The sequence below is a fragment of the Lepus europaeus genome, chromosome 2 (genome assembly GCF_033115175.1).
Source record: "Lepus europaeus isolate LE1 chromosome 2, mLepTim1.pri, whole genome shotgun sequence".
In the NCBI taxonomy this organism is placed as follows: Eukaryota; Metazoa; Chordata; class Mammalia; order Lagomorpha; family Leporidae; genus Lepus; species Lepus europaeus.
The window spans coordinates 19999473-20021371 of record NC_084828.1 but is presented as its reverse complement, the minus strand read 5'-3'; the positions used below and the strand labels follow the sequence as shown (position 1 = coordinate 20021371).

The 21899-nt window shown below is 42.2% G+C and overlaps 1 protein-coding gene across 6 annotated transcripts in view; it reads right to left on the bottom strand.

Moving 5' to 3' along the window:
- Nucleotides 1–21899, bottom strand: part of APP (amyloid beta precursor protein) — a 274727-nt gene that overhangs the window by 115945 nt on the left and 136883 nt on the right. For all 6 annotated transcript variants that reach the window (XM_062206419.1, XM_062206429.1, XM_062206439.1 and 3 more), the window contains exon 6: nt 7687–7886. In XM_062206419.1, coding sequence (XP_062062403.1) covers nt 7687–7886 — 200 coding nt within the window. The remainder of the gene's footprint in view (nt 1–7686; nt 7887–21899) is intronic.

Here is a 21899-nt window from a genome sequence, read left to right as displayed (position 1 = left end):
CACCAGACTTTCAGGATCAAGAGATCCTGGCCAAGAAACGAAAACAAAATCACTCCAGTCCCCAGTGGATTTGGAGGAAAACTGGTCATAAAACAAAACAAACAGCTCCAGGAGGAAAAGCTGGGGAACAATGCTGGGTCTTAAGAAACTGCACGAGAGGCACAGACATTTATGCTAAATGAAGGTCACTATCCTCTTAGCATATCAAACTAAAAAATGTCACCGTTGTTTGGACAGTTAGACATGTTTTATTGAGAATATGATTTTTCTCTTTGTTTCTATGCTCTGAGCTAATAGGTTAACTCAGCAATTAATATGCAAAATATTTTAGCAGGAGGAAAATACCTACAGTTTTGTTTCCTGCCCAAGAAATCTGACATCAGGTGAATTAAAAATGTGTGCCTATGAAAATGTCTGCATGACCATCTCTCATTCGTGGGCTTTTTTTAAAGATTGTTTTATTTATTTATTTGAAGGTGTAGTTATACATACACACACACACACACACAGACACAGAGGGAGGGGGAGAAAGAGAAAGAAAGAGAGAGAGAGGGAGAGAGAGAGAGAGGGAGGGCAGGCGGGGGGGGGGGGTATCCTCCATCAACTGGTGCACTCCCCAAATGGCATCAGCTGGAGCTCAGCCAGGCTGAAGCCAGGAGCCTCCTCTGGGTCTCTCATGTGGGCGCAGGGACCAAAGCACTTGGGCATTCTTTCTCTGCTTTCCCAGGTGCATCAGACAGGGAGCTGGATCAGAAGTGGAGCAGACTCAAACCAGCGCCCATATGGGATGCTGGTACCTCAGGCAGCAGCTTAACCTGCTGTGCACAGGTCCCTGGGTTTCTTTTTTTTAGGCTCATTTTTTTTTTTCTCACTTGTGAATTCTTTAAGTTGAGAAAACATACAATTGTTGTGTCAGGCATTTGCAAATTATTTTTAAAGCAACTGATTCAGAAGAAAACATGAATAAGACTAATATTCTTTAAAAATATAGTTTTGAGCACTGTAGAACTGGATTAAAAGTATGTTATTTTCAACAAATTTAGATCAAGTGTATTAAATTACATTTATCTGCTTATACCATTATCCTAACAATGAATTTAAACACCTTGACACAAATAAAATGGTGTAGAAATGCAAGATGCAAAATAGCTAAACAGCACTAGCCACATAAAAGTAGAAGGAAAGCCAAGTTAAAACATGTAACATTTTACATAGCAATGCAGATCTTTGTGAGTCTACTAAACCACTAGCTCTTATACACTTTATAAATTATATTTCAATAAAACTTATTATAAAATAGAAAATTGTATGTATGTATATACACACATGCACATACTTCTATATGGGTCTGCTCTTTGGTTTCACATTCAAAACCATTTTTTTTATCAATATGAAGAGAACAGATTTCATGTATCCTATAGGTACGGTTCCAAGAAGACAGCCATACTTCCCTCACTGGCTGGTTTCAGGCTTTAAGCTACCTAATTACCAGAGTGGGCCTTCCAGTCTGGAGCTGTTACAGTGCATGGGAAGACAGTTGTCAGAGTCATGCTTCATTCTGCCTCCAGCAAGGCAAGTATCAAACACCTTGAAATTAATGACTGCCATGCCACAGGGCACAAAATAACAGGCCGCCATCTGTCACATCCAGGGTCAGGGCTGAGACAGGCTCTCCTGACATTAAAAAGGATGCTGCATTCTCGTCCAGGAATAGGAGTCCATCCTGTTCGCCTTGGTCAAAACACAGAAATCTGCCCTAAAAGGAGGGGCCGTTACCCTCAGCTCTCTTCCCAAACACTCTGTGGAACTTTGATGTCAGTTTTGTTCCACTTGCTGCTACTGAGGCCTCTGACTCCAGCATGTGAGCTCATTTTCATGCACAGCAGGTCAAGCTCACAATTTGTCCCCCCTCCCCCCACTATGTGAAAAGTTAAATTTAAATGATAAACAAGAATCCTACTTGTGAATTATAGGATACCTTGAAAATGTCAATGGAGACAGGAGAATTAATTAGCTCACCTTTGCTTCTGAGCAAGCCACCTGCCTCTTATCCCTGTGCCTCCAGCAAACAGTGCAGTGCCCAGTATCTGCAAGGGCCTAGTTGGACATTGGTGGAATGAACCACAGCAAATTAAATAGTGCTACTTCTAGATGCATGGTCACCAGAGGAGAAGAGCAATATTTTATTCTGCCAAAGCAAATCACTTAACCCGAAGCAAGCAACATATAGGCTAACCACGATGAGATGGTTAAAGAGGCACCTGCTTCAGTACCTTTATCCATCTATTGAATGGAGCTGCCACAAGGTTTAAAATGCCTGCAAGACAGAAACTCTATCTTGAAATGTTCAATTTTCACCTGGACATAAAATATAACTGCAGATATTTTAATATGCAACATATGTTCATAAAAATATTTTTCAGCAAGAAACCAAATTTGAAGAAATCAAAAAATCTGAACACAATGTAATGCATAAATGTCAGTGTTCTTGGCTGGCGCCGTGGCTCAATAGGCTAATCCTCCGCCTAGTGGCGCCGGCACACAGGGTTCTGGTCCTGGTCGGGGCGCCAGATTCTGTCCCGGTTGCCCCTCTTCCAGGCCAGCTCTCTGCTATGGCCCGGGAGTGCAGTGGAGGATGGCCCAAGTGCTTGGGCCCTGCACCCCATAGGAGACCAGGATAAGCACCTGGCTCCTGCCTTCGGATCAGCGCAGTGCGCCGGCCGCAGCGGCCATTGAAGGGTGAACCAAAGGCAAAAAGGAAGATCTTTCTGTCTCTCTCTCTCACTGTCTACTCTGCCTATACATATAAAATATATATATAAAAAAAGTCAGTGTTCTCTTACTGATAGTGGGTATGTCACACTTATGCTTTTCATAATTAGAAAAGCCAACCTGTTGGCTTACCTTTGACATTTCTAACTAGCTGTAAATGTTGGTTCTTTCACAACCAGAAAACAGAGGATTACAATTATGATTTTTACCATAACCACTGTGGCAGCTAAGGTTGATGGAGCACTTACTGTCTATCAGAAAGTGTGCTGCATGTTTCCCAAGCATTACTTCATTTAATTCTCACAGGATAGGTAGATATTAGGTAGGTATTACTCATTTCCATTTCATAGGAGGAAGCAATGACAATGAAAAATGACTGGATTTCATATACATTTACACAGTCAGGACCCATCTGGTCAGTCTACACTTGTTAAATGACCTGACTATTTCCTAGGCATTACAATGGTGAGTGCTTAACGCAACAGACTGTCTCAAGTCATCCTCATAGCACACAAGGTTAACATTAGCACCTACACTTCACAGGGAAAAACAAGTTCTGTAACTGGCACATGGCTGTAAAACTATTAAAATTCTCCTCAAAACAGTTTTCTGCCTTTAACAACTAAAACAAAAATGACAACAAAAAATACCTTAAAGAAATTAACTTAATACAGTAATGTCTGGAATACAAAGATCACAACAGCCTACCAGGCTCAGTATGAGGAGTTCAGAAATATTTTCTGTAAAGGCCAGATAGAAAATGTTTTCAGCTTTGCAGGTCACATGGTCTGCTCTGCAACCACCAAATTCTGCCTATACAGCAAGAAGGCAGCCATACACAGCCTATTCGTAAGCAAACATGAGGGACTGTGTCCTAAGAAAACTTTGGTTTGGTTTGCCAATCCCCTGATCAATATTATTATTTAGATAAAAATTCTAAAATTCCCAACACGTTCAGTGTGAAAAGGCAGTAAGATGGACATACACCTATATGAAATGGAAATTCTGCTATCAAAGGATGCAAAGTGGGCTAGGAAAGCACAAGTGTTTGGACATTAGCGTAGCAGAAAAGGCTCTGACCCATCTGAGTCCAAATTCTGACTGCACAACTTACTAGTGACATGACTGTGGCCAAAAAAAATTCCCCCTAGGTCTTAATTGTCTTTGCCTAAAATGAAGTAAAATTTCTTTCACAGGACAGTGTAACAAGAATTAAAAGACAGAATCAGTCTTAAAGAGCAAAAGGAGGGGTGATGCTCAAAACACATCTGCAACAAAGAATATCTGCTGAATAAATGAACATACAGGAGACACCAGAGTTACTCTGGACAGGCAAAACTGACTACATTGAGTCAAAGTGTATGTCACTTACTACAATATCTACCTTTGATCAGAGTTTAGAATTCAAAGTTCAGTCAGAAATTACCCTGAAGTCTCAGGTTTATGAAGCATAATATCGTCTCGAACAGGAGAACTAGGAGCAAGTAGCTAAACGCACCATTATTTTAGTCATCTTGGTAAGGACTTATTCCACTAGATCAATATCCAACTCTTTCTTAATGACCAAAGACAACAATAAATGCTAAAGCACAATGGATTTGGAATAGCAAGCTCATTTTCAAGTAATACTTTTTCCCCTCTGGGATTAGCAACACAGCACAGCTGTCTCCCTCTTTGGTATTCTTGATTCTCACACAATATGGCAGAAAATCTTATAACCATGCTGAAATGTCTTCTATTTTTCTTCTCTTACTCTATTTCTTTCAAATGTAATGGGTTACACAAGTATTGAGTTTTTTATGAAGCACATTAAGGACTGATATTAGCAGCAATAGCTTGGTGATGATGAAGCAATTTTCTTTGTAAATATGGTTGCAAACCACATTTTCTTTGGAGTATTGAAACATTAACGTTGAAAATGAGGTTTGTCCCTGTGTCTTCCTTGTCAGTCACTTCTAACAGCTTTCAGCACAGAAACAGGCTCCTTGTAGCCAGGAGTTTGACAACGTGCGCCATCATCTATGGCATTGCTGCCGCTCTTAGGGAAGGCTCATAACTCGACTTCCGTACCAATAAAAAGGAAGGAAAGGGCTGTAAGTAGGCGTGTTCTTTCAGGTTACCACTGAAAACCACTCTTTATGGAAGCAGCTAGGTGTACACGTAGACACTGTGTAACACATTGTTGTTAAGCTCCCTTTCCCAGACAGGCTTCCCTCCATCATTCCTTTTGTCTATCTCAAAGTCTTAGATGGATTCCCATGAGAGCGTCTTCCATTTCTGGCATTACAACCAGGTGTTCGTTGTCAGACAATCCCTTTGATTGCTCTTCCTGTCAACATGTTAACATTTAAGATGTTTCTTTTCGCCTCTATCCTTTTGATATTTAAAAAAATCTTTTAACTATCTTTGTCTTTCCAAATAAAATATAACACACAAGCATATATACCTGTATGTTCTCTCTTAATATCTAATAATGCTACATGTAAAACTGAAATACAAAAGAACTGGACTAATACAGAAAAACTGAAACAGAAAGAACTGCATTTCAGAAGACATCAAGATCATTGTTTTGGGAGAATTCTGTCCTCATCTGGAATACAGGCATGGCTGTATGTGGCATCTCTCATTGTACTATTTGCTCACCTATCACCTCGAAAGCAGAGACAACACAAAACCTGTTCGTAATCCACTAGAATAATCTGCAGCACACAGTAGAGCATGAATTAATATTTGATGAATTAATAATCATCATGGTTCACACTGGAAGTTGCCAGCCTCATACTGAAAGATTCCATTGTTTGGTCTCAACCTAATTTCCTCTAACACTCTTACGTAAGACATTTGCTCTAGCTTAAAAAGCCCACTCCTTTATCATAAACGCAAACATGTTATGTACCCGTGGCACTGAATTGTTTTGGTATTTTCTACTTCCTTTAATATAATCTACACAACACCCGTTGGCAGACACACTATCAGCCAATCCTGGTTGAAACGCTTTGTCCTCAATGGAGGATCCAGATCAATCCAGAAATTCTCTCTTACTCTCTGAAGTTCTGTGCTCTTATTTATCCCAAATCAGAAGACTGTATTTCTTTGGCTATATCCTATTACATTTTAACAGCAGTGAGGATTACCTAGCCCATGTACATATGTCACATGTTCTGCTCAAAATTCTTGAACTTAACATGTGTCCCAGACACTAATGTTAAATAAATGGGCATTTTCTATCACATAAACAGCCTTCTTGCTGGAAAGTACAAGAACTTCAATGCATTACAGAATACTAACCACTGTAATTTGCGATCACATATTGTTTAGGTTTCAAGATCTGTTTTTCTCTGCTGGGGAAAAACAAGAGTCAACAAGGATCTGCCACAGTTGGTGCTCATGAGCATATAAAAATACCCTGGGAAAGGAGGCCTCAGGTATCTGAAAAGCAGCAGTTCACACAAAACATGCACATTTCTGACATGCTGAAATGAAGAAGCTGTCCTTAAGCAGGGAGTGACAAAGCTGAACAGTCCATGTTGCAGCATATATCCTCTTTTAAAAGAATATGTAATACTAGCAATGGATTTTTTTCCCCCAATTCTGAGAGTTCAATTCAGAGTAGTCTCAGTTTTAAAAGCTACAAATTAAAGAAACACAGAATCTCAACTATACTGTGTTAAGAGAAGCCACCCTCAAAAGACCTTGTATTATATGATCCAACTTATACTGAATGTTCAGACAAGGGCCAATCTGTAGAGACCTTAGTAAAGAGATTAGCTGTTATTTGGCTAAGGGCGAGTACAGGGGAGGTTCTTATTGGAGTGATAACAATATTCTAAGATTAAATTACAGTGATGGTTAAACAATTTGACTATTTACTAAAGTCACTAAATTACATTTTGTTAAAATGAGTGAATCTTATGATATTTAAAGTATACCAAGACAAAGTTGTTTAAAAAATGTAGCAAAGGGAAGGAGATACTAACAGTGGTAATTAGGAATGTATGAAAAGCAGCGAAGACAGCCAACTTTTAAGCTCCACCACAACAACAGAGCTGAAATGACTATACAAAAAGTGACAGGAAGTTAAAATTCAAAAAATTTATATTTACTCAACCTAGTTCCAGAGTTAGCTTTTACTACTGCAAGACAACTACATACCCTGAAGAAACTCAATAATGTACTGCTTGCTTTTATTTCACGGAGATAAAAGGAAGTCTTTTGTTTAATTCACTTAGTTCACAAAATTCTTAACATTCTCGACAGAAACATTAATTCAACAGAAAAAAGTCTAAGATACCAGCACTACATCAACTTCTTGAAGAAGGCACTGTCCTATCCCAAATGAAACAATTTAAACCCAAGTCATCCAAGTTAAATTTCATAACACAACATAATGTGATACAAAATCTTTTTTGTGAAATCTCATCACAACTACTCACTAACCTAACACTTACTCTAAACTTTCTATTGGCAAGCAACTATGACAGTAATATCCAGTCCTTACCCTCAAGTAACTCATAATCTAGATAGTAAAGGAGGGAAGAGACACTTTTCTGTAATCACTGCCCACTGTTGGGGGGATACAAGGAGGCTGCTTAACTCAGCAAGCACCAAATGAGACTATTCCCGGCTGGGTCGAGTCCTGGAGGGCAGTTTAGGATTTTCCACATAGCATGCGCAAGGCACAAGGAAAAAAATACTATAATTAAGAGTTCACATTAATTAATTATTGGACTGCCTGTTAAACCAAACATAATTCAGTGAGGGTAAGAAGGTTTATCATTTTGAGAAGCGTTTTGTGTTGGATGGGAAGGCAGTGGTGGTAGAGTGACAGAATTTCAAACTCTGGTACGATGCTTTCCTTTCCCCCCAAGAAATTAAAAAACAAAACCAGAAACTCCAAACGAACAGTGGGATTACCTCGAACCACCTCTTCTACAGATTCCGTTGTGGTGGTGGTGGTGGCAATGCTGGTGGTCCTCTCCGTGGCTTCTTCATAGGGCTCCTCAGCCTCTTCCTCTACCTCATCATCATCTTCAACATCCTCGTCATCATTGGCTTCTTCTTCCTCAACATCAGCCACTTCCTCCTCTTCTGCTACTTCTACTACTTTGTCTTCACTACAGGAAGGAATAGAAATAACAATGACTGAAAAATCATTAATGAGCCATTCTGTAATTTGAAAGGGAGCATGGCATCAAAGAAAAAACACAGACAGGGCCGGCATTGTGGTGTAGCGGATTAAGCCTGCCAGGCTGGCATCCCACGTAGATGCTGGTTAATGCCCCGGCTGCTCCAATTCCACTTTAGCTCCCTGCTAATGCACCTGGGAAGGCCATGGCGGAATGCCCAAGTATTTGGGCCCCTGCCCCCATGTCAGAGACCCAGAAGAAGCTCCGGGCTCCTGGTGTCAGCCTGGCCCAGCACTAGCTGTCTTGCCATTTGGGGAGTGAACAAGTAGATGGAAGATCTCTCTGTCTCTCCCTCTATAACTATGCCTTTCAAATAAAAAATAAATTAAAAAAAAAAAAAGAAAAACCACATAGAAAGCATGAAGCCAGCAGGCCTAAGCACAAATCCCCGCTCAGTGGGTCTGCAAGGATTTCCATCCTTGAGCACAGCTCTCCCTTCTTGGAGTGGTTTCAAAAGGGGAACACCATGATTCCAACTATGCAATATCTTGGAAAAAGTAAAGTAATGGAGAACGTAAACAGATCAATATTTGCCAGTGGTACAGGGAGAGAAAAGGATGAGTGCATGGAACACAGGGGATTTTTAAGGCAGTGAAACTCTTCCATTTGATACTACAATGGCAGACACATGTCATCATGCATTTGTCAAAACCCAGGGGATGATATAACCAAGTCAACTCTAATGTAAAATATGAACTCCAGTGAATAATAACATGTCAACATTGGTTCACATGTACCATATTAAGGTGAAACATTAACAACAGGGGAAACTGTAGGGAGATATTAGGGGAAATTATTACATATTCTGCTGAAATTCTCTGTTAACCAAACCTAAATTTAATGTACTATGGGGATTACTTCTTATAATGCATCTGGTAAAACCACACAATCATTATACAAAATGTAGGTGGAAATTAGTTCAAAAACTGCTACTGAAAGCTTAAACAAGACATAGTGGAAGAAGCAGAAACTGACTTTAGTAAATCCATAATATCTCACTGTCAGGGACATCTACAAAGTGATTTCGTTGAGCTCCCCACCTTGCTAATTGCTTATGTTTTGTAGAATATCAGATATGTCAATAGCAATCAAATTTCAGTGAGCATTACAATCACAGGGAAGGCTCATTAAAATCCAGATCGCTAGGCACCACCCCTGGAGTTTCTGATTCAGTGGATCTGGGGCAGGGCTTGAGAATTTGCATTCAGGAGGTCAGGGGACAATATCCTAGGAATCACTAAAATATGCAATATTGAGAATGATGGCAGGCGATAGTGAGTATCTCACAGGAAAACTGGGATGAGGATCAGAAATACCACGGATGGCCTTGAATATTTATATGCTGATGTACAACAGTGAGTATATAAGTCAACAAATCTTGATGGCAAAAGCAGGACACGTCTGGGACAAATTAAAAAGGCCCACTAGGGGGCTGGCACTGGCCCTGGCCTGAAGCGCCGACATCCCATATGGGTGCCTGTTGGAGACCCGGCTGCTTTACTTCCCATCCAGCTCTCTGCTATGGCCTGGGAAAGCAGCAGAAGATGGCCCAAGCCCTTGGGCCCCTCTACCCACATGGGAGACCCGAAGAAGTTCCTAGCTCCTGGCTTCGGATCAGTGTAGCTCTGGCCGTTGCGGCCACCTGGGGAGTGAACCGGTGGATGGAAGACCTCCCTCTCTGTCTCTACCTCTCTCTGTAACTCTTTCAAATAAATAAAATAAATCGTAAAAAAAAAAAAAAAAAAGGCCCACTAGGAATTCCTTATGGAAATCATGTACTTGCTAGTGCAAATCATTTGGAAGAAGATAAAGGAAAAGTGAGAATACAAGTGTTACGTGTTGAAAATCTATCATACAACATGTGGCTGGGCAGGAGAAAGTCCTGGACTGCATCCTGAAACCCATACTGAAGACAGAGCTGGAAGTGGTACAGGATTTCAGTGGACCAAGCAGCTGCCACAAGCCCACTGGAGAAGGAGCACCACAGTAACAGGACTAAGAGCTGTGTGTTCTCAGAAAAAAAAAGACAAAGCAGAGGGGAACTATGCAAGTGGACCCTGGCCAACAAGGAGAGGTTTGTTATGGGGAAAGTGCTCTGCAGCCATGGCTGGAGTGAGAGGGTCCAGGTACGTGATTCAGAGCACTCTGTGGCCAGGTGGAATGGTGAAAGTACAACCCAGGCACCTCTCCCAGCCTTTGTTACGACTTTCCTGTTCTTAAAGCTCTGAACAGAAAACATGCTTAGGACAATGGCTGTTTAAAGCAGTCTGCATTCTGGGATGCGTCTCGCCATGAAGAGTGGGTTATGTGCCCATAATCCATCACGGCATCTGCCTGAGCAACTTAATGGCATAATAACAAGGAACAGAGATATGTAATAGTTCAACTGGCTGAGAAATTAAATTACCTGGCCTGAGAGAACCCGGGTCTAGTTCTTATTACCATAACTTTGATTTCACGAATGAAATTTTAGATGCCCACGAGTTCAATGATCTGTTTGGACACCACTTAAAACAGCTGCACACACTTATGGTTTTAGGATGTGTTATCTTCCCCAATAACTCCACCCATGCCAACATCTCCATGCAGCTTTCATTAACAGGAGGAAACATGGAAAGTTAGAAAAAAAATTACTTTTCTACTGTCTCTTCAAATGCCAGAGAGTCCTTCTGTGATGTGGCTGACGTGAGCTGGTTTTGAAAAGCTGATCACAGTGCAAGAAAACTCAAGGGGAGAGCAGTTGACAGAAGTGTGAACTGAGCCTCATATATTAATTTCCTTATAAAGAATCAAAAACAATTCACAATAAAATAGCAACTCGGAGACAGGGTAGAATGTTCCTATTATATCCGCCAGTGTTACTGTTAATGGGTTTGCAATTTTTAAATACTCACAATGAGATGCGCTTCTACAGAATGAGGGGACTTATTTGGAAATGCTGGCCATCAAGGGTCTCCAAATTTAATAAGGTCATCACAGTGAGAAAATAAATCACTGATGATACAATTTCATGTGTCAGCTTGCAAGATTTTAATTTTGGTGAAGGATAAACTCCAGTGCAAAGGGGACTCTCCTTTTCTTTCTAAGTAAAGGCTGATCTGATAGAATTCTACTTGCGGTTGACGCACATACTAGTTTCAATTCTTTTTTATTCAAGTCATGCAAAACGATTCATCAGTTGCATTCTCTAAAAAAAGCCACATGATATCTTGGAAAAAGTAAAACAAGAGAGACAGTAAAAAGCTCAGTGGCTGTTTGGACAAAGGAGGAAGATGAAGATGAAGCGATGGAACACAGAGGGTGTAACGGGCAGTGGAACTAGTCTGCATGACCCTGTAAAGGTGCACCTTGGCATCATCCAGCTGCCCAAAGCCATGGAACATCCAACACCAAGAGTGAGCCCTAACACAAGCAAAGGACTCTGGATGTGCACAATGTGTCAACATACAGGTTTCCTCATCGGTAGCCAGTGTAAGCTTCCAAGGTTGCAGGGATGCTGATACGCCAGAGGCTGTGCCTATCAGAAGAGGGGGACAGAAATGCACGCAAAATCTCTGTACCTGCTGTCCAGTTTCTGATGTAAACCTAAAGCTGCATTAAAACAAGTAAATCTTTTAAAAAAGTAAATGAACTTTTGAAAAAGCCCTATTTATTGTTTCAGAGTTTCTGTTACGAATGACTTTTTCCTTTCCTATCCTAGGACAAACAAGAGAGAGGAAATAGCAGAGGAAAAACTCTGATTCCCATGGTTATGTGATGAGAACAGTCCTGAGACTTTGCAACTGCAATGATGGGGAAAAGTGAAAACAAGCAAATCAGTCCCCCAGATGCCACAAGCAACTAGGGCAAAAGCCAGAGGAGAGGCCTGGACCCATGAATGCTGGTCTGGACCCAGGAGGAGTTTCCTGGGGGTGTCCCCGAGCACAGAATGCAGAGATAATAAAACAAATTTCTCAAAAAGATAAAAAGTTGGTTCTCCCTCTGTCTACCACAGCTCTTTAGTGCTGCCATGAGCACTTTTGCTGTTATTGTTAAGATGTATTTACTTATTTTGAAAAGGTTAGAGAGAGAGGGAGAACATAAGAGAGAAGGGGGAAGGGGGGAGAGGAGAGGGGAGAGGGAGGGAGGGGGGAGGGAGAGAGGATCTTCCATCTGCTGATTGATTCCCCAGATGACCACGCTGGCCTGTGCTAGGCCAGGCCAAAGCCAAGAGCTTCATCCAGGTCCTCCATGTGAGTGGCAGGGGCCCATGAATTTGGGCCCTTTTTTCTGCATTTCCCAGGCCATTAGCAGGGAGCTGGATCGGAAGTAGAGTAGCCGGGGACAGGAACTGGTGCCCATATGGGATATGGGCATCCAAGGCAGCGGCTTTACCTGCTACGGCACAACACTGCACCCTGCCATGATCTTTTAACCTGGAAGGTGCAATGGCTGCATTCGCCAGGGCAAGCAGCTTCGGAAATCACTGCTGGTAAAGTAGGAAAACCAGAGGTTGCGGGAAGCATGAGAGAATATGAAGGAAGGAAGCTTGTTCTGCACGGTTCCAACGCAATGTTTCAAGACGGGGAGGGAGGAGAACTCCACCCACCTCTCCCACCTTTGTGATCCCATTTGTGTAAACAAAGGAAACAGAAGAAATGACAGAACTCAGGAGTCCTTTCACAGAGGGGAACGAGCAGGAGGACGGGCCAGGAGGGGACAGGAGAGAGGACTGCAGGGCCAGCAATGCTCTGTGTGGTTTAGGGGTCTGCTTTCTGGCTGTGTTGTTTTTGAAATTTATGGAGCAGAGTTCTTGAGGTACACAGCAGGCCAGTAAAAAAAGTCTGAAAAGGGAGCGATTCTGCTAAGGTAAGGAGTGTCTTACTTTGCTTTTCACACTCACTCACACAAGCCTAGATAAGAGCCCTTTAGTCGGTAAAATTGCGTTTTTAGGACCTCCAAATGTGGAAAAGTTGCTCCTCCACTCCCAACCCAGCTGCACAAGGGATACATGATGGCAACACTGGTGATGGTCTTATGTATATGTATTTTCAAATCTAAGCTTCTTTAGTTCTGGCCTCACCAGCTAGGCTGAATTAGTTCACTCACGCTATAAATCAATTTTATTGATTTAGATATTTTAAAAATGAATTTGTATTTATAGAGTTTAATCCATCCTAGGCTTTCATGATTGCTATAAAAGGTTTTCCTACCTTGAATGTTATAGACGTAGAATCTGCTGCCTACAGGCAGTGCCATTTACATTTCTCTCCAGCATACTCCTAAGTTTCACTACTCACAGGTTCTCTCTTTTTATTCCCCCCTGTGGTTTTATGGTCCACGGTTTCAGTTACCCGCAGTCAACTATGGTTCCAAAATATCAAATGCAAAATTATAGAAAGAAACAGTTCATAAGTTTTTAGTAAGCTTCATCACATTACATGCTATAGTATAGTTATCTTTAGTGATAGCTGTTACTCTCTTAATGTGCTTAGGTTATACATCCAATGCTGTATGAGGGGTGTTTAAAAGTTCATGGGAAATTGTGTAGAGGGAAAACACCATGCAGGTTTGCAATATTTTTGTACTAAAATAAACTTAGCTTTTAATTCCATTTCCCATAAACTTTTCAAATTGCTCTTGTACACACAGGGCTAAGCATCACACACACACACACACAGGATTCAGTACTAACTGAAGTTCCAGGCATCTGCAGAACGTCCTGGGCTTAAGGGGACTTCTGCAGTTAGTTGTCTTGATGGCATAGCTTTAGGGAGGGATATTACCAATTTTTGGTTAAAGCAGCTCTGGAAATCGGATGGGCCACCTTTGCTCCTGAAAAAGGCACAAGTGCTGGCAGCTGACACTATGTGCAAGCTACCCAACTCTGTTCCCAATTCATTTCTCCCTCCCCTTCACCAGAGGTGGTGAGACACAAGCATCCCCCAATCCCTGCCTCCCTGTGCAGGCAAGGCCTTGTGGTTGATACCTTTGTGAATAATCAGACAGAGGGCACCTTTCACTCTAGGAGAAGCCTCTAGGAAAGTTTTTTCTTCTTCTTCTTTTTTTGTTAATATAAAGAGAATGGATATCATGTATCTCAAAGATACAATTCTAAGAAGATAACCCTACTTACCTCCCTCTCTCCTCAATTCCCTTGCCTTCCTTTCTTATTTTTTCCTTTACTGTTTTTCAGTAACATAATTTCAATGTATTTTATAAGCACAGGTTTAATTCACCACTGACCATAACGTCTACAAGTACAAAGTGGAAAGGCCACCGTTCCACAGAAATACTGACAAGGGCTATAAACAATAATCAAATCCTAAGACGTCAGTTTCATTCTTATACATTTTTAAAAAATACTCTATATTAACTACCACACATCAGAGAAAACATATTTGTCTTTTGGGGACTGGCTTATTTCACTAAAACTCTTTTATTTTCTAGATGAAAAGCTTCCTACTCAGTGGCAGGGCTCTTGTGTTTCCTTATCTTTCTGCCCTTCCACTTTCCTCCCGCCTGAAAAGGCAACAGCCAAGGTCAACCATGATGATGAGGAACATCAGGGTACACTACCTGATAAGGAAGGTTAGGTGGACAGAGATGAAGGGATCTTTGCATCACTGTACCAGCCCTGGCTCCCTATCAATGACCGGGTGTTCTGAGACTTGCAGCCACAGGCATGCCTTGCAGAGCGTTCAGATGTCTATACTAGACCCCGCTTGACAACAAGACTGTAACACCAAAAGTTCATGGCTCATGCAATTTAGGGTGAGCTGCATCTCACAAACTTAATCTGAAATGAGGCTACATCATTCATTATTCTTAGGCACTTAATGTATGCCCCTTCTAGGACAGAGTATTGGCCCTACTTGCTATATGAGTAGACGTATTACATATTAATTGCCTCAGAAAGTCAATGGAGGCTGGTACTGTGGCTTAACAGGCTAATCCTCCGCCTTGCGGCGCCGGCACACCGGGTTCTAGTCCCGGTCGGGACACCGGATTCTGTCCCGGTTGCCCCTCTTCCAGGCCAGCTCTCTGCTATGGCCCGGGAAGGCAGTGGAGGATGGCCCAAGTCCTTGGGCCCTGCACCCCATGGGAGACCAGGAGAAGCACCTGGCTCCTGGCTTCGGATCAGCGAGATGCACCGGCCGCAGCGGCCATTGGAGGGTGAACCAACGGCAAAAAGGAAGACCTTTCTCTCTGTCTCTCTCTCACTATCCACTCTGTCAAAAAAAAAAAAAAAAAAGAAAGAAAGAAAAAAAAGAAAAAAAAAGAAAGTCAATGGAGAAGGTGTTTCTTGCGAGCCAGAGGTGACTGAGCCGTTGGGATGCAAAAGTTGGATGTGGCATGATACAGGAATACCCATGTAATCACACAATCAGGTCTAATAAAGTTTAACTACAACAGAATTGCTGATGGGCACTGAGTTTTACCAGTGAGACAAACTCAACTGCAGAGATCAAGGATTTCTGATTATTTTTAGTCAATGGACAGGTATGAATCAAAAGGGATATGCAGAGATTGGTAATGAGGCCAAAACACTAACACTGTATTAACTCATCCATCTGCAGAACCCTGCCTCCCTATGCCACCCACCAGTCATTCAATCAATAGTATTTATTGTGTTTTTTACAAAGTGCTGGGTACTATTGCAGGAATTAGGGGTATATGAATAAGCAGTACAAAGCTCTTGCTTTCTGGAAAATAGATATATTACGGAGGAAGGCAAACTCTGAGCAGAGAAATTAAAAAAAAAATAGAAAGATGAAAGTCATTTTGTATAGCAATTAAGACTTTGACCAGAGTGCCTGGGTTCAATTCCTGGTCCCACTGCCAATTGCAGCTTCCTGCTTAGTGCTAGGAAGCAACAGGTGATGGCTGAAGTACTTGGGTCCCTGCTACCCACATGGGTGATATGGACTGAGTTTTGGGATCCTGGCATTGGCCTGGCCCAGCCCTGCCTGTTACGGGCATTTGGTTGAGTGAACTAATATTTGGAAGATTTCTTTCCATCCGTCACTCTGCTTTTCAAGATCAAAACCAACCAATCAAGTTTTAAAAGAGGAATCAACAAAGAAAGAAGGGAGGAAAATTTAAACATTTAAAAAAGAAAGAAGGAAAGGAAATGGGGTTCCTGTGCTGACAGATGAGTGAGTATAATGTGTTTGTGGAGGACAGAGCATTTCCTACAGGATGGGCATGGAAGGGCCCGGGAAAGAGTCCTGAGAACCAAGACTCAGTGCTGAGTCAGACATGGAGGAAACTAGGGGCAGAGGAGAGGGGTGGATGGGTAAGGTGCAGGAAAGTCCAAGTACAAAGATCCCAGCATGAAGAAGAGCTGAACACATCACAGAAAACACCAGCACAGAGCCAGCAGGCTTCGTGGGCAGTGGGTTAGGGGTGGGGAGAAGTATAAAATGAGGTGTGGAAGACTGACAGGCAGCACATGATGCAGGAAGGCCATGTGTGTCATGTGCAACTAGAAAGTCTCAATGAGAGCCAGTTTCTGAGGATTGCTCTGGCAGTGGAGTGGAAGCTGACAGGCCAGACTCTGTGCCTGGAGTTTGGGACACACTGAAAAGCAAGCAGTAGAGTAGTGCAGCAGCTCGTGGCGTTTTAACAACCAAAGGGAAAAGACACTGATATATTCATCCCTATAACTGTAAAATAATCAGCAAGGCACAATTTTCAATGGCTAGGAAACCTGAAAGGGTGAGACCTGCCCCATATCCAAAATCCAGTAAGTTACACATGATGAACGGAGCACTGATTTGGGCCTAAAGAAGGCTGAGAGGTTAATCAAAGCTGGGGATTCAAGACTGCTTGAGACCAAGGGGAGTGGGCAGAACATGTGGCAAAGTCCCAGAAGGAGGGAGGAAAACACGAGCACATGACAAGCGATTAGCGGGCAAGAACACAAAGCATACATGAGGCACAGAGGAGCAGTGCCACGGAGCTGGGGCTGGCAAACCGGCCCCTGACTTGTTCTTGTATATCCTTGATGCAGGGTCGGTTTGCGTTTTTACAGGTTATAAAAAGAAAACAGAAAAGGATATGAGAGACTGTATGTAGACTATAATGCCTAAAACGCTTAATTCTCTGGCCCTTTACAGAAAGATTGCTGACTCCAGACACAGATGGTGGGCTAGGCAGCAGTGGGGAGCATCTGGCCAGCGTGTTGGATAAGGCCTGTGCAATCATTTTGTCTGGCCCTGCCAAAGCAACCACAGGGAGGACTCGAAACCCAATAAATCTACAGCAGGATAATTTTTAAGTTGATCATTTGGTATGGCCATTGATGATGGAACAAATATCCCAATAGCCCTTGGTGGAGGGAAGGTTTCCTACCCCTGCACTGGGTGTGGCTATGGCAAGACTATGATGTGCTATGTCCTAGAACAAAGGAGGGGGCTAGCACAGTAGCACAGCAGGTTAAAACCCTGGACTGAAGCGCCGGCATCCCATATGGGCACCAGTTCTAGTCCCAGCTGCTCCTCTTCCGATCCAGCTCTCTGCTATGGCCTGGGAAAGCAGTAGAGGATGGTCCAAGTCCTTGGGCCCCTGCACCCGCATGGGAGACCTGGAAGAAGCTCCTGGCTCCTGGGTTCAGATTGGTGCAGCTCTGGCGGTTGCAAACCAGCAGATGGAAGACCTCTCTGTCTCTACCTCTCTCTGTAACTCTTTCAAATAAATAAAATATATCTTAAAAAAAAAAAAAAAAAAAAAGGTGACACAATGAAGCAAAGTTCAAGTCTTCCTGGGCTCTAGCATGTCCCAAGTTTTAAAACTCTAGAGCACAAGCCACTATGATCCCTGCTTCTTGCTTCCTTAAATGAGCAGAATGCAGGCTCCATGGAGGCAGGGGCTTCTGCAGCACGGAGAGTGGGCAAAAGTGTGAACTCTGAGGCCAGCCAGCCTAGACTGATTGAGTGATTATTCACGGGTTTTTCTTTTTAATTTTGAAAGTCAGAGTTAAGGGAGGGGGATAAAAAGAGAGGTTTGGGGGGGGGGGAGACAGGGAGAGAGAGAGAGAGAGAGAGAGAGAGAACTTCTATCCACTAGTTTACTCCCCAGATGGCTGCAATGGCCAGCACTAGGTCAGGCTAAAGCCAAGAGCCAGGAGTTTCATCCAGGTCTCCCATGTGGGTGGCAGGGCCCAAACTCTTGGGCCACCTTTTGCTGCTTTTCCCCAGGCCATTAGCATGGAGCTGGATCAGAATTAGAGTTGGCAGGGCACAAACTGGTACCCATATGGGATATAGGATGCTGGCCACTCAGGTGGCGGCTTTACCTGCTACAGCACAATACTGGTCCCAGGTTTCCTGGATTTAAATCTCAGCTCTGCGACCTTTAGCAAGTTTCATAATCTTTTTGTGCCTTCTAAGCCTCATCTGTGAAATCACAAATTTAGAGCAGGTCGCTTAATGGTGGGCGAAAGGAGGATCAGGAGTGACAAACAGGCTAATTTGTAATATTTGTAAAGCACGTAACACAGTGCCTGACCCACTGCAGGTACCCAAATGGCAAATAAAGCAAAGGCCACAGGCACAGTGCTTAGGCACAGTGTATTTCATGGAGTAGATGCTGGAAAAACAAGTGTTGAATGAATGAAAGAATGAATGGTATAAGAAATAAACAGCACTAAGTTATTCCTCCAGAACACCCAGAAGAAATGTATTCTGCAATATTACATACACAGTTTGACTTCTTTATTATAAAACATAAAAGAGAGTAGATATGCCTAGGAAAGATCTTAAGGAATATAAAATTTCTTTCACCATAACAAAAAAATCCATGCTGTAGATTTTATTTTGAAATGTCTAGTACTACAGAGCACAATATTATTATGCTACAGAATCCAATATTGATCTTGTGTGTTGATTTGCTATGAAGATTCTTGCCAATTCTAAGAATAAAACAAATTGTACTCACTAAATAAAGTTAGGTGTGGAAGACAATTTAAGGAAGATTCTAAAAGAATAGCTTCACAAAAAATCAATGTCTTTTCATATATCCTTATAAACCCTGCCCCTTTCACCGTTGTAAATTTCCAAAAAATAGGACCGAAACCAGCAAGGGGATAGGAGAAGTATTAAAGCCAGGCTTCTACATAAGCTAGTAGTGCCTGGATGGATCATTTAAAAAGCAATCTTTCTTTTCCCTGTTATTTCAATACACACTCTTGGCAGGAAGAACATTTCAGTAATAGAGAAACAGTCTAACTAGCCCTTGGTCATAAGGCAAATCCAAGGACTGGGCAGTTTAGAGGACAGTTGGCACAGTTTTCTTCAAATAGCATTCTTCTGAATTGTAAGAGTCAGAATTAAGACTCTGGGCTGGTATTGGACAGCACCTGATGTCATCAAACAAGCTGTCAAGGGCGTTTCTGGGACGTGGAGACAACCTGACTATGGACTTGGATACTGGATGACATTAAAAAATTACTGTCAATTTTAGGGATGAGATAGTACATTTGAGCTCTGTGGAAAGATGTTCTTAGATTTAAGAGACATACATGGGGTATTTGGTATGTTTATCATGTGAACTTTTCTGTAAAATATTTCAGTACCATAAAAAGAATATTAAAAGACGGAAAATTATACTCTGGCAAGACTTTTAAATTTGGAATATAATTATGGTGAAAGGCTAAATTGCTTTTTAAAAGACTATCTTGGAGGCAAGAGAAGTCATATATAATCAAAAGCAGATTATTGTCCGACAGTTTTATGAACCAACCAGGATTAAAGAGAAACACCTCAGGTAATGAAGTTTCACAGTCATTTTAAATTGTTGATATGTGAAACAAAATCTCTGTTAATCAGATTCCAGGACAGACAACTCTGAATGAGCAAACTCCTCTCATCCAAAGATTCAGCTGCTGAGTACAGCTGACATGTACTTGAGATCTGGGAATAAACATGCTTTGTAGCCACTTGATAAATATTTGAGAGCATACTAGGCAGGTTCCAAGGTCTCTGCAGACTAGGAGGTGCTGCAGGGTATACAAAGACATTCCTATGCTCTTGGCACTTTTAATTCTATAGGCAGAGGATGATAGAAGGCAGCTGAGAAAGAAGAACTGAAGAAGTATCATTGCAGCAACTGTGTGTGGCCTACTTTTCCATGGAGTCTACACAAAACCAAGCCCCATCCCTAATGTCTTTGAAGTAGACTTTATTAGGCCCCGGTCTCTCTCCCCGGCTTGTAGTTCTTCTGTCCTCATTGTGGTGACTACAAGTCAACTGCTTACAAAGATTAACCCCCTAAGTTAAGGAAGTGATACAAGGGTCAGACTGGCCCAGCAGGACTCTGGAATGCAATACTCAGAACTCAATGATCACGTCTACGGCTCACATCTCACCACTGGACTCTATTTTGAGACATTCTACAGACACTTCAAGGCCCTGCTCACACAAAGAATTCACCAATTTACCTGTAGACCCCAGACAAGCTGGAGGCCACTTTGCCATGACAACATTTTCAGAAGAACACATCAGCCTCCTGTCACTGACCAGTCCAAGGAAGGCCACGAACACCGTGGACCAACTCGAGGCCTGCACATGAGCTGACCACATACTGCTCAACCTCTGCCATGATCTGTAAGATCCACAGCCCTGAATCCTTCAGAGTGTCTGGGAATTGAGGGACAACTGTCTGACTCCTTGCTCTGCACACTGCAAAAATACTCCAGCACCCTGGTGCCAGTTACTGGCTGGCTGTGCACCAGGTGAGTGTACCCAGTTTGGTACACTCTATAAACACTATAGCCTTGAGAAGAGTCACAAAGGAAGGGACCAGCCTCGCTTTCTTTTGGAGACATCTTATAAAGGGTCTGTCCCTTAGAAGAGAAGCTAAGGCTTCTGTGGGCTCCCCTGAGCTCTCGTGAGAAACAAACATGTGGTTCTATGTGGGAAGCAGCAATAGCAAACTCTCCTCTTAGCACACGGCAAACACTGCAGCAGCCCTTGGCCTGCCCGGATCCCAGGAGGAAATGGATATACCTGTTCTGCTCCTCTACTTGTCCCCAAAGGAAAAGAAACCCCATGGCTCACGCTGCAGGGCTTATAGCCCAAGGCTTTCCCTTCCTCTTCCTTCTGAGGGCTTGAGAAACCTGGGAAAGCACTTTAAACTGTTTAGTGAAAGGAAAGACAAATGTGGCCTGTTAGTCACTGAAATCTTGGGTTAGCCAGAATATTGATGGCAAGCATTTTCTGGAAAGAGATTTTTAGTTGGTTTTCCATTAGTGACCTTTTTTCTTCTTATAACAAGCCCACCTCCTTACCATGGTAAATATATTTTTTGAAATATCTGTGGTTGATAGCTGAGAAGTTTCAAGAGTCAATGTATCAAGTATAGAATATGTAGAGGACACAAAGCAATAAAATCAATGTGGCCCAAAGTATCTTTGAGGGTAAATACCTGATAATAGCTACTTTTGTGAATTCTTTTCCTCTTGGAAAGATGACATTGAAATAAGCCCCAGTTATATAGATCCTACAGAAGGATATGGTGTGATGATTAATCCCAAGCCAAAATGTGTGGGTTTGGACCCTGGTGCTGCCACCTACCAGTTCTGGTGTGACTATGAGTAAGTTGCTAACCCTGCTATGTCTTAGCTTCTTCATATTTAAACACAGGATGATAACATTAATTACCTTAGGGGATCGCTGTGTACAGTTAATGTAAACAAAGCACTTAGAACAGCTCAAGGTAAGAGTTAAATATCTATACCTATTTGCTGACAAACAGACTCTATCTCAAAGTCATATTTATGATATAACTTTTTTCCTTTTAATACTATTGGGTTCTGAAAATAGTACAAATAAAAGTATAACTTGTTTTTAATATGTAATATTTTCCTTGAGGTTTATTATCTCAAAAAATTTTACTAAGACCTAGTGTTTACCACAAGGGTGGGGAACATCCAGCCTGCGGGTCCTATAAGGCCCGAGG